Below are 13,704 nucleotides of genomic sequence, written 5' to 3'. Positions count from 1 at the left end.
CCCTGCAGAAGAATGTAAGGAAAGCTGTGTTTTCAAGCAGACAACTAACACTGAATATAACCAGGAACAAAGGAGTTACTTCTGATAAGGAAGCAAGTTGCAGACTCAAGGACTCCAAAACAGTAATCAATATTTTGGATGAAAGAATCTAAAAATCATCAATGTTGTCACACCATAGACCAAAAGGACAAAGGTCGTTATAAGAATTCAACTCCAAAACTCCTCATTAGCAGAACTTCAAAGAACAACACTGCACATCAGAGACAAACACTGTTGATTGGAACTGTAGCTAAATTTCACCATTAATCACTTAATAAGCTAAATTACACTGTGAGGATTAACTTGAGGGGTCTTATTTTGGTTGCTACTCATGTAATAAAGTTCAAATCATTGTATCACAACTTGATTGTCTGTCAGATTTCTTAATAGGTAACAAATTAAAGGTAATTTGTGGTGATTTATACACAAACAGTATATAACCAGCCATAAGGATGGGAATTAAGTCACGTCCAAGTTGGATCCAATGTCACAGTTAAATGAAGGCAGTTTTCCTTATTTTTGAATGAGGTCACTTTTGGATAAGCAAGAATATTGATAGTGTAAAAACAGTTGAGATTTGCCAATAACAATAGCCTCAATATAAATAGCAAGAGTTTCTATAAGTTAAACAAATTAATTGTGTGTCCTGAATGACGGGTTTTCCCATGCCCAAGCTTTCGATTTCCCATTCTAACATCTGCTATACTCTAATGTCATCCATTATGGCAAAATATACCGTCTCACGTCAACACTATTAAAATTACAATCTCATTTAAATCCTCTCATTTCAGGACAGATTCGTGAAGATACCCGATATTCCTGTTTTGATAATGTAAACATGCAGCAGTGATAGCTCAAACCCCTGGACAGGTCACAGGTCCCCAGCATCAAACATGCCTGAAGAACACCACTTGAGATTGAAGTTAACAATTTTTTGAGTATTGCTTCTTTTTGTTCATGTTTTATAATTTTACAAATTAATATTTTTAAATCCATAACAACAAAACGAGTGGAAGCGAATCACAAGAGTTGATTTTTTTTAAAATGTAAAAATCTAGTGATAAATCCAGTGATTTCCAGGTTAGCCAAATACACCCACCCTTCAAATGATGTCACTTAGTTATTTCAAGCTTTCAACCACATCCTTTTTATGCATTACACATTGAGTCATCATAGTCGCAGGCTCTGCCAGACACAAACAAAACAGTTTACCTCAGCCTGCACACACTGTTTCACTGTTTTGAGTACCAGAGGACGAAAAAAAACTTGCCCACTACAGATTTGGAGTCTGACAGCAGCATTGAGTAAAGTATCCTACAGAATGACCATTTTATTACATTTGGAAACACCATGTTTCCTAACTATTGGATTACTCGAGCAACTGTCACAAATTTTAAAATGCGCACAATGTTCATTGATCCAAAAACAAATTAGTTTACTGACTTAAATCATTAGTGGCTACATGCATGTAAATAACAGGTCTTTTTGCAACTTGAATGAGCTAATCGAGTATCCACCCTGAATTGCTCTTTTTACCTGAGTTAGAGGAATTTGATTAGATTAGATTAGATTCCCTACAGTGTGGAAACAGGCCCTTTGGCCCAACTAGTCCACACCTACCCTCCGAAGAGTAACCCACCCAGACCCATCTCCCTCTGACTAATGCACCTAACACTATGGGCAATTTGGCATGGCCAATTCATCTGACCTGCTCATCTTTGGATTGTGGGAGGAAACCGGAGCATCAGGAGGAAACCCACGCAGACACAGGGAGAATGTGCAAAGTCCATACAGACAGTCACCCAAGGTTGGTATCGAACCTGGGACCCTAGTGCTGTGAGACTGCAGTGCTAACCACTGAGTTGGAAACTTCTGAACTGAGTGAAATGTAAAAGAAAAATACATATGGATTAGTTATAATTAGATCATGCAAATCCTATATCGCTCCACTTTTGAGGAATATGTGCTATCAGCATTTTAACAGTGGATGACACACTATAGTTTTCAAAAACTTGAACTTTAAAACAAAGTTAGGAATTTGCTTCAGTTCAGCTACTTCCCGCAGTGTGAGTTGTCAAAATGCTGACTTCCAATGTAACATTTACAGTAATATGAAAGTAGTTATGGGTAGCCGAACCTAACAGAACTGGCCGTGCTAATATCAAGGCTTTGACTCAAAAACCCAGAAAATTACTAACTTGATGAGATCATTAGTTGCTGCGTATTGGCAACATGACTCTCTTTTCAGCAACATTTTTTGTTCTGCTCCACAGGCAGTGTTATGTTTGGTAGAGCCTGTCTTTTCAAGACCATAAAGTTAAAGTGCACATTTTTAAGTCTATTGAAGTTTGTTGGCTGCACTTCAGCAGCAGAAAATACCTTTTTCTATAAAAATGGACTGTTTTACATTTGTCCTGAAGATCAATGCTTCAAGTGTAACATAATTAAAGCTGCCTATAATATATGCGCGTGTGCGCGCACACACAGTGCAATTCATGATGTTGCCTTTTTAAATTGCTTCAGAGAATTCTTTTCTCTGCAAGCAGCCAATATCAAACAGGCATGAATAGCCAAGATGCTCAATGCAACCACTGTCTTCACTACAGGATCAACCATGAAAGAATACATTTATATTTATAGAATGCTTTAATCATGTCTCTCAGGATGCCAAAGTCCTTGAAGTCCAACAGTCATTAAGTACAGAATTGAGAGTGTGTTGCTAGGAAAGCACAGCCAGTCAGGCAGCATCTGAGGAGCAGGAGAATCGATGCTTCGGGCATAAACCCTTCATCAGGAATGAGGCTTGTGGGCCAGGGCTGAGAAATAAATGGGAGGGGGGGGGTGAGGTTGGTGGGAAGGTAGCTGACAAAGCAATAGGTGGATGAAGGGGAGGGAGAAGGTGATTGGTCAGAGGGGGAAGTGATGGACAGGTCAGAAGGGTGGTGCTGAGTTGGAGGTTTGGGATTAGGATAACGTGGGGGATGAGGAAAATGAGGAAGCTGTTGAAATCTTCATTAATCCCATGTGGTTGCAGGGTCCCAAGGCGGAATATGAGGCGTTCCGCTTCCAGGCGTCGGGTGGTAACGGTTTGGCAGTGGAGGAGGCCCAGGACCTGCATGTCCTTGATGGAGAGGGGGAGTTGAAGTGCTCAGCCACGGGGCAGTACGGTTGGTGGGTGCAGGTGTCCCAGAGGTGTTTGCTGAAACGATCTGCATGAAGGCGTCTTATCTTCTCAATGTAGAGGAGACCACATCGAGTGCAACGGATGCAGTAGATGACATTGGTAGAGTACAGGTAAGTTATTTCTGATGGATGTGGAACAATCCTTTGGCGCCTTGGACAGAGGTGTGGAGAGTGACGTGGGTGCAGGTTTTGCGCTTCCTGCCGTGCCAGGGAAAGGTGTCAGGAGTAGGGTGTGGGCTGGTGGCGGGCATGGACCTGATGAGGGAGTCATGGAGGGAATGGTCTCTCCTGAATGCTGATAGGGGTAGGGAGGGAATTATATCTTTAGAGGTGGGGTCCATTTGGAGGTGGTGCAAGTGGCAGACGATGATGCAATGTATGCAGAGGTTGGTGGAGTGGAAGGTGAGGACCGGGGGTGGGGGGAGGTTCTGTCCTTGTTGCATTGGGGAGGGGTGCGGTTCAAGAGCAGTGGGGCATGAAGTGGAGGAAATGCACTGGAGGGCATCGTCAACCACATGGGAAGGGAAGTCACGATCATGGAAGGAGGCGGCCATCTGGGACTTTGAGGTGAAATTGGTCATCCTGGGAACAGATGTGGCAGAGGCGGAGGAATTGGGAATAAGGGATGGCGTTTTTACAGGAGGTATGGTGGGAGGAGGGTAGTCTAGGTAGCTGTGGGAGTTGGTGGGCTTGTAATAGATGTCTATGGTTAGTCAGTCGCCAGAGATGGTGATGGAGAGGTCCCGGAAGGGGAGAGAAGGTGTCCGACATGGTCTAGGTGAATTTGAGGTTGGGGTGGAAGTTGTTCGTAAAGTTGATGAACTGTTCAACCTCCTTGTGGGAGCATGAGGGGGTGCCAATACAGTCATCGATGTAGTGGAGGAACAGGTGGGGGGTGGTACCGGTGTAACTGTGGAAGATGGACTGTTCCACGTATCCGACAAACAGGCAGGCATAGCGGGATCCCAACACCTCATGTTCACCATGGACGTCCAGTCCCTGTACATGGGCGGCACGGTGGCACAGTGGTTAGCACTTCTGCCTCACAGCGCCAGAGACCCGGGTTCAATTCCCGCCTCAGGCAACTGACTGTGTGGAGTTTGCACATTCTCCCAGTGTCTGCGTGGGTTTCCTCCGGGTGCTCCGGTTTCCTCCCACAGTCCAAAGATGTGCAGGTCAGGTGAATTGGCCATGCTAAATTGCCCGTAGTGTTAGGTAAGGGGTAGATGTAGGGGTATGGGTGGGTTGCGCTTCGGCGGGGCGGTGTGGACTTGTTGGGCCGAAGGGCCTGTTTCCACACTGTAAGTAATCTAATCTAATCTAATCTAATCTAATGTCCATCCGTCATGACGAAGGTCTCTAAGCCCTCCGTTTCTCACGCTGTCCCAAGCAGTACCATTCCACTGACACCCTTATCTGCCTGGCTGAACTGGTCTTCAACCTCAACAATTTCTCCTTCCACTTCCTCCAAACCAAAGGGGTAGCCATGGACACCCGCATGGACCCAGTTATGCATGCCCATTTGTTGGATAGGTGGAACAATCTATCTTCAGCAGTTACACCAGCACCACCCCCCACCAGTTCCTCTGCTACATCGATGACTGTATCGGCACCACCTTGTGCTCCCATGAGGAGGTTGAACAGTTCATCAACTTTTCCAACACCTTCCACCCCAACCTCAAATTCACCTGGACCATGTCGGACACCTCCCTCCCCTTCCTGGACCTCTCCATCACCATCTCTGGCGACTGACTAACCATAGACATCTATTACAAGCCCACCGACTCCCACAGCTACCTAGACTACCCTCCTCCCACCATACCTTCTGTAAAAACGCTATCCCTTATTCCCAATTCCTCCGCCTCTGCCGCATCTGTTCCCAGGATGACCAATTCCACCTCAGAAGGTCCAAGATGGCCTCCTTCTTCCACGATCACAATTTCCCTTTCCATGTGTTTGACAATGCCCTTCAATGTGTCTCCTTCACTTCATGCACCACCGCCCTTGAACGCCATCCCTCTCAATGCAACAAGGACAGAATCTACCCACCTACCCCGGCCCTCACTTTGCACTCCACCAACCTCCGTACACATCGCATCTTCTGCCACCTCCAAACAGACCCTATCACCAGAGATAGATTTCCTTCCCTATCCCTACACAGCATTCTGGAGAGACCATTCCCTCCCCAACTCCCTCGTCAGGTCTACCCCACAACCACCACCACCACCACCAGTTCACACACCACTCCTTGCACCTTTCCCTGCCACCACAGCACATGCAAAACCTGTGTCCACACCACTCCCCTCACCTCCGTTCAAGGTCCCAAAGATTCCTTCCACATCTGTCAGACATTTACCTGTACCTCTACCAATGTCATCTACTACATCCGTTGCATCCGGTGTGGTCTCCTCTACAACGAGGAGACAGGACGCTTTCTTGCAGATCGTTTCATAGAACATCTCTGGGACATCCATCAATCCCACCGCCCCGTGGCTGAACACTTCAACTTCCCCTCCCACTCCGTCAAGGACGTGCAGATCCTGGGCTTCCTCCACCGCCAAACCGTTACCATCTGACACCTGGAGGAACAACGCCTCAAATTCCGCCTTGGGACCCTGCAACCACATGGGATAAATGTGGATTTCATCAGCTTCCTCATTTCCCTTCTCCTGACGTTATCCCAGTCCCAAGACTCCAACGCAGTACCGTCCTCCAGACTGTCCATTACCTCCCTCTCTGACCTATTGCCTTCTCCCTCACCTTCATCCACCAATCGCTTTCTCAGCTACCTTTCCCCCAACCCACAAGCCTCATCCCTCATGAAAGGATTATGTCCGAAACGTCGATTCTTCTGCTCCTCGGATGCTGCCTGACCTGCTGTGCTTTCCCAGCAATACACTCTTGACTCTGGTCTTCACCATCTGCAGTCTTCACTTTCTTCTATTCAATAAGTAATGCCAGTGTAATGTAACGAAGTGCAGTCATTGCAAGGACCCACAAAAAGTGAGAGCAATTCCACTTAAATTGTATTTTTTTTTTACAGCCTTCGTTTTGAGAAGACACTAGTTGAACCCACTGTTCGGCTAACACTGTTGAATATGTGTTGAGTGAAACATCTAAATAGGCACAGGATAATCTCAATTTAAAGTCCCAACCATAACATGGAATTTCTGGCAAAGCAGCAGTTCCTCAGTAATGCACTGGCATGTCAGCTTAGACTGTGCTCAGTCTTGGGAGTGGGTGCGAACTTTAACTATTCTGATTCAGAGATGCAGATATGCAACTGGCTCAAGCAGACAGATTTATGGAAGGTCAGTGTGCAATTGATCACCATATTTATCAAGCTTTAAAAAGTCATGGGAAGATCACTCATTCTACTTCAGGGAAGTTAAGCCCATGGCAACTGCATTAATGTCAACTTGTATTGCTGTGCAACAAGTCACAAGATCAAATATAAAATCCTTTGCAAAATATATGAGTAAATAAAAACCAAATTCAGTATTCAATTCAATATAATGTCAAAATTGCTGACTTACCTGCCTGGAAAAGGTTGAGCTCGCATTCCAGATAATCAAACATTTCCACTGTCAGCTGAAAACTGACAAGAAAACAGAAAAGGCATCAGTCAAAGATTTTATCAGTGATGCACTATACATGCATTGTCTCACTGTTCATCAAATCCTCAATTACTTCTGCTTAAACTGAGCCATACAAAATCCTGTAGTTAAAAAAATGTACACTGGCCTCTCAGAGACATTGGAGCACTGTGGTTAAGAAGCTGATTTGCAAACTAGATGACTGTTTGCATGGCACAGCATACTCCACTATCCTCCAAGTAGATCAGAACACCTGTCAGGTATAGGACTCACTGAGTTGTGGTAAAGAAGTGTACACAGAAGTCCAGGAACAGATAAGGTTGAGAAATTCGCAGATAGTTTATGAGCAGTCAACCCAATGATCCCTCGATTGTCTATGCAAATCTAAAGCAAGGAATGATGACAGACCCTTGACTTGGTAGACGACTAAATGAGAGATTACGTTAAAATATGTATATAACAAGTGACAGTAGAGGCAAAGATATCTGTCCGAAAACATTTATTTCTATACCAAAACTAAGCCTTAGCGGAGTTGAGCAGTTCGATGGAGAGAACTCGATACAGGGCAGAGCACAGCAAGTCTAATGCATGACTGAAACAGAGAAAAGCATTGAAAAGACAATGCATGAAGCATTAAACCAAACCAGCCTGGTGCAGCATGTTTCATCATTTTTAGTCAAGCTGTACTTGAGCAATATTTGAAGTTGGATGCTAACACTCAAGGAAAACTATGAAAAGGCAAGCTTAGAATAATGTCAGAAAGCACTTGATCAAGCAAGTGGCATTAGAATCCAGTTGTCTTTTTCCATAATAAGGGAAGCAAAAATTTTAAAATCATGCAACAGAGTTAGAATTGTGTAGAGGATTTTCAAGTTTCTGTGCTGGCATTACTTTTAAGTGACACTGACAAGGCCTTCCAAGGCAATTCCCCAGTACTGCACAAGCAAAACACAATCAATGTTCCCTTTAAGATGTGCGCATGTGCTGGTGCACAGCAAGCTTAAAGCAATCACACAGTGAAACAAACAGGCCTCACACAGCAAATAAACAATAGGGAAACATTGGTCATAATCAAGAGTGTGGTGCTGGAAAGGCAGCTTCCGAGGAGCAGGAGAATCAGCGTTTCAGGCATAAGCTCTTCATCAGGAATGAGGCTTGTGAGCTGAGGGGGTGAAGGCAGCTGAGAATGCGAGAGGTAGATGAAGGTGGGAGTGAAGGTGATAGGTCGGACAGGAAGGTGGCGCTGATAGGTGGGAAGGACATTGGACAGGTAGGACAGATCAAGAAGGCAGTGCTAAATTGGAAGGTTGGATCTGGGATAAGGTGGGGAGGGGAAAAACGAGGAAACTGGTGACATCCACATTGATCCCATGTGATTGGGGAGTCCTAAGGCAGAAGATAAGGCGTTCTTCTTCCAGGCGGCGGGTGGTTAGGGTTTGGGGATGGAGGAGGCCCAGGACCTGCAGGTCTTTGGGGAGTGGGAGGGGAAGTTAGTGTTCGGCCACCGGGGGTGGGGGGTGGGGGGGGGGGGGGGGGGGGGGGGGGGTTTACTTTTTGCGTACGCCCCAGAGATGTTCTCTGAAATATTCCGCAAGTAGACGCTGTCTCCCCAATGTAGAGGAGACCGCATTGAGAGCAACGAATACACTGAATAACATGTGTGGAAGTGCAAGTAAATCTCTGACGGATTTATCTCTGGAAGGCTCATTTGGAGTCTTGGACGGAGGTGAGGGGGCACATACACAAAGAATACAAAGATATCAGGAAGGAACTCAAAAGAGTAATGAGGAGGGCTAAGAGGGGGCCTGATAGGTTGTTGGCAAACAGGATTAAGGAAAATCCCCAAGTCATTTCATACATTTATTAGGAGCAAGAAGGTAGCAAGGGAAACGATAGGTCTACTCAAGGACAAAAGAAGGAATTTATGCTTGGAGCCAGAGGGAGGGGGTGAAGTCCCCAACAAAAACTTTGCATCAATATTTCCAAAGGAGAAGGACATGGTGGGTGAGGAGTCTTGGGAGGGGTATGTTGATATTCTGGGGCATGTCAATATAACAATGGAGGCTGTGTTGAGAGTTTTAAAAAGCACTACAGTAGTTAGGTCCCTATGACCTGATAGGATCTATCGCAGTATGCTGAGGGAGACAGATGAGATGGTTGCTGGGGCCTTGTATTAAATCTATGTATCCTCTTTACTCACAGGAGAGGACCAAGGCGACTGGAGAACAGCTGACTTTTTTCCTTTGTTTAAAGACGACAATCAGGATAATCTGGGAAATTACAGGCTAATGAGTCTTAGATCCAGGTTAGGGAAAGTATTGGAGAAGATTCTGAGGGATAGGATTTACTCACATTTGGAAAAATATGGACTTATTAGTGATAGGCAGCATGGCTTTGTGCGGGGAAGTGATGAGGAAAGGCTGGTAGATGTTGCCAATATGGACATTGGGTTACATCTACCAGCCTGCCTTCATCAATCCTCTTGGGTACTTCTTGAAAAAAAAAGAGTCTGTGAGACACGAAGGGTTAAGCCCGAAAGGTCGACACTCTTGCTCCTCAGATGCTCCCTGACCTGCTGTGCCTTTTCCAGCGCCACACTTTATCAACTCTATGTACAAATTAACAAGGCTTTTGACAAGGCCTCTCATAGCAGGCAGATACAAGAGGTGAGGTCACATGGGATCCGTAGTGAGCTGATAAAATGGATACAGGCAGGATTAGTCATAGAAGCCAGAGATAGCAGTGGAAGGGTGGTTTATCTGGCAGGAAATCTGTGACAAGTGGTGACCCGCAGAGATCAGTCCTGGGAGCCCTGTTGTTTATGATGTATATAAATGATTTGGAGGAGAATGTAGGTGGTCTGATTGGTAAATTTACAGACGACACATAGATTAGGGGACCTGCGGATAGTGAGGTGGATTTCACAGAGGATACATAGGATGTAGAGAGGCTCTTGAACTTTGAGCTGAGAAATAGAACATGGAATTTAATCTGGACAAATGCAAGGTGATGCAGTTTGATAGATCTCATGCAGGAGTGAAGTATACAGTAAATGGCAGAACCCTTAGTAGCATCAACATACAGAGGAATCGAAGTATACAGGTCTACAAGTCCCTGAAAGTGTCAACACATGGATAAGGTGGTCAAGAAGGCATGTAGCATGCTTGTCTTCGTCGGTCAGAGCATAGAGATGGTAAGTCATGTGCAGCTGTATAAAACTTCAGTTTGGCCACATTTGGAATATGGTGCATCGTTCTGGTTACCACACTACAAGAAGGATGTGGAGGCTTTGGAGAGGGTTCAGAAACAGTCTACCAGGATAGTGCCTAATTTGAAGGATATTAGCTATGAAGAGAGATTAGACAAACTTGATATGTTTTCACTTGAATATTGAAGGATGAGGGAGTGACCTGACAAAAGTTTAGAAAATTATGAGGCATGGATAAAATGGATCATTAGCGTCTTTTCCCCAGGGAGATATGTCAATTCCTAGGGGATGTAGGTTTAGGATAAACGTGGGTAAGTTTAATGGTGATGTGAGAGGCAATTTTTTTTTTAAAACATGGAGGGTGGTAAGTGCCTGGAATCTACTGCCAGAAGTGGTGGCGGAAGCAGATACAATAGCACTATTTCAGAGGCGTTTTGATAGATACATGAATAGACATGGAATACAGGGATATGAACCACGTAAAGGCAAAAAAGGTTTGAGTTTAGAAAGGCATGTGTCATCGCAGCATTGCTCGGCCGAAGGGTCTGTTCCTGTGCTATACTATGTTTTGTACTTCTCAGTTGGGAAGGAGAGAAAACCTGTCAAAGTAATTATGCTATTTTAGCAAAACCTTTTAAATTGTTGTATGAACTGCCAGGGACTTGCTCTCAGTGCTAGTTTTTTTGCACAAAAACAATAGATTAGATTAGATTAGATTAGATTAGACAAGATTAGATTAGATTAGATTACTTACAGTGTGGAAACAGGTCTTTCGGCCCAACAAGTCCACACCGACCCGCCGAAGCGCAACCCACCCATACCCATTCCCTACATTTACCCCTTCACCTAACACTATGGGCAATTTAACTTGGCCAATTCACCTGACCTGCACATTTTTTGGACTGTGGGAGGAAACCGGAGCACCCGGAGGAAACCCACGCAGACACGGGTCTCTGGCGCTGCGAGGCAGCAGTGCTAACCACTGTGCCACCATGCTGCCCAAAGAATGCTGGAGCTCAGCAATATTGCACCAGCCATGAATTAATGCCCAGGGATGCAGAGTTGAAGAATCATTTGGTCACGCAGAGATAAGCACCAACTGAAACTGGTTGGACTGACCTTTGCACTTGTCCATGCGTATAGCTAGAAACTGCAAATAATTTGTCCTTTCAGTAAAAGGCAACAAGTTCAGGCTAATTCATAAGAAACATTTCCTCATTTCTTGAGCCTGGCTGCCCTGGTCTTCAACTCTGCATCTAACATTTATCCTTAAATACTTAAAGGTAAAGGGAAGCATTTCTGTTTTGTAGACGTAACTGCAAATGGCCTGCAGACTATTTGCTACAGACAGATGCTGATCAAAGAATGAGGAAGTCACAATCCAAGCTAAATTGCTGCACTTTGGTTGCGTCTAGAGGCAATGCTTAATATAAGTGCATTGCAACCACCCATCATAAGAGACCTTTGTGAAGAGGATTCACTGTCCTTTATAAGTTAGTGTTTGTCAACAATTTTAATCATGATAATTTATCACCCTGTTTATCATTCATGTGACTTAAAACAGATTCAAGAGTTCTTCAAGACAACTTTGCCCAGAATTACATCTGATTACCTTCATCAGATATAATACAGTCACTGTTATTTTGTTTAAACAGGTGCTGGCTCTAGAAATAGCCTGCGCCAACTCAATTCCATTGAAACATATTTCAGAGGCTTCACTCTTTTCATATTAGTCCTAAGAGGAAGCACAAAAAGAAACAGACGCAGAGATGAGTGATTTAATCTGTGGATATTGTGTTCCTCAGACTCCAGCAGTGTGATGTCAGACATACCATGAAGTATCAATGATTCACTGTAGGCGTACCTGAACCACAGACTGCAGCATTTCAAGAAGGTGGCTTATCATCACCTTGAGGGTCATTAAATGCCAGTGACATTTATATCCATGAATGGTTTTTTAAAAAGTGTATGAACTGAATCCACACAACATCCATCAGTTTTTGAAGGAGGCTAGGTCATGACCTGACCACAGCTCCCTTCAGTTCAGTTTCTGCTTGGCTGATACAGGATAGCTTTAATTATAATTTTTGCCTTAAATTTTTTTTCCTCCTCTCCTGAAGTTGCTAAAATATGTTGGGTTATTCATTCACAACAAATTGACTTTCCTCCAAACTAATGATATGACAATCAAGCTTCAGCCTAGACATTGGATAAGGAGCTGGCTCACCATCCCTGCAGTAGAAGTGTACTGTTTTCAATTGCACCTTTGGACGAAAAAGTGGCAAGTAGCATGTTGCAAGTAGCAAGTACATATTGGCAGTAGGTCAATAGTGTGATGAGGGAAGGGGCCATATTGGACCTGGTGTTGGGGAATGAGCCAGGACAGGTGGTAGAAGTTGCAGTGGGGGATTTCTTTGGGAACAGTGACCACAATTCTGTAAGTTTTAGAATACTCGTAGACAAAGATGAGAGTGGTCCTAAGGGAAGAGTACTATACTGGGCCAAGGTCAATTATATCCAAATTAGGCAGAAGCTGGGAAACGTGGATTGGACACAGCTATTTGAAGGGAAGCCCACATTTGATATGTGGGAGGCTTTCAAAGATAGGTTAAAGATAGTGCAGGATAGGCATGTCCCATTGAAGGCAAAGGGTAGGAAGGGCAAGATTCGTGAACTGTAGATGACAGGGGAAATCGTACGAATACCCAAGAGGAAAAGGGGAGCATACGGAAGGTCCAGGCAGCTAAGAACAGGACAGACCCTGGAGGAATATTGGGAGAGTAGGACCAGTCTTAAACAAGGAATCAAGCAAGCAAAAAGGGGTGATGAAATAACTTTAGCGAGCTGAATTAAGGAGAATCCCAAAGCCTTTTATTTTTATATAAGAAACAAGCAGGTAACTAGAGAAAGGATTGGTCTACTAAAGGAAAAGGAAGGAAGGAAGGCTGTGTGTCGAACCTAAGAGAATGGGTGAGTTTCGGAATGATTACTTTGCATCAGTGTTCACTGAGCTGGGGTCCTGACAGATATCTTTGGAGCATTCTTAAACACAGGTGAAGTACCGGAGGACTGGAGAGTTGCTAATGTTATCCCCCTGTACAAGAAGGGTAGTAGGGATATTCCGGGTAACTACAGACCAGTGAGCTTGACGTCAGTGGTGGGAAAGTTGCTGGAGAAGGTACTGAGGGATAAAATCTATTTATATTTGGAAAAGAATGGGCTGATCAGTGATAGGCAACATGGTGTGTGCGGGGGAGATCGTGCCTTACCAACTTAATAGAGTTCTTTGAGGAAGTGACCAAGTTGATAGATGAAGGAAGGGCTGCAGATGTCATATACATGGACGTTAGTAAGGCATTTGAAAAGGTTCCCCATGGTAAACTAATGGAGAAAGTGAAGTCACATGGTGTGCAGGGTGTTCTAGCTAGGTGGATAAAGAACTGGCTGAGCAACAGGACACAGTAGTAGTTGAAGGGAGTTTCTCGAAATGGAGGAAAGTGGCCAGTGTTGTTCCACAGGGATCAGTGCTGGGGCCACTGTTGTTTATGATATACATAACTGATCTGGAAGAGGGCACTCATCAGCAAGTTTGCAGATGACATGAAGATTGGTAGAGAAGCAGAAAGCTTAGGGGACTGTCAAAGAATACAGGGGAATATAGATAGACTGGATGTTGGG

The 13,704-nt window shown here is 44.5% G+C and overlaps 1 protein-coding gene across 2 annotated transcripts in view; it reads right to left on the bottom strand.

Annotated features, from left to right (window-relative positions):
- hip1 (huntingtin interacting protein 1) overlaps window positions 1-13,704 on the bottom strand; it is a 348,681-nt gene that overhangs the window by 107,761 nt on the left and 227,216 nt on the right. For both annotated transcript variants that reach the window (XM_072589441.1, XM_072589442.1), the window contains exon 7: window positions 6,759-6,820. In XM_072589441.1, the coding sequence (XP_072445542.1) occupies window positions 6,759-6,820 (62 nt within the window). The remainder of the gene's footprint in view (window positions 1-6,758; window positions 6,821-13,704) is intronic.

This window comes from Chiloscyllium punctatum, chromosome 19 (genome assembly GCF_047496795.1).
Source record: "Chiloscyllium punctatum isolate Juve2018m chromosome 19, sChiPun1.3, whole genome shotgun sequence".
Lineage (NCBI taxonomy): Eukaryota > Metazoa > Chordata > Chondrichthyes > Orectolobiformes > Hemiscylliidae > Chiloscyllium > Chiloscyllium punctatum.
Note: the sequence above shows the minus strand (reverse complement) of the source record. Positions and strands in the feature narration are given on the sequence as shown.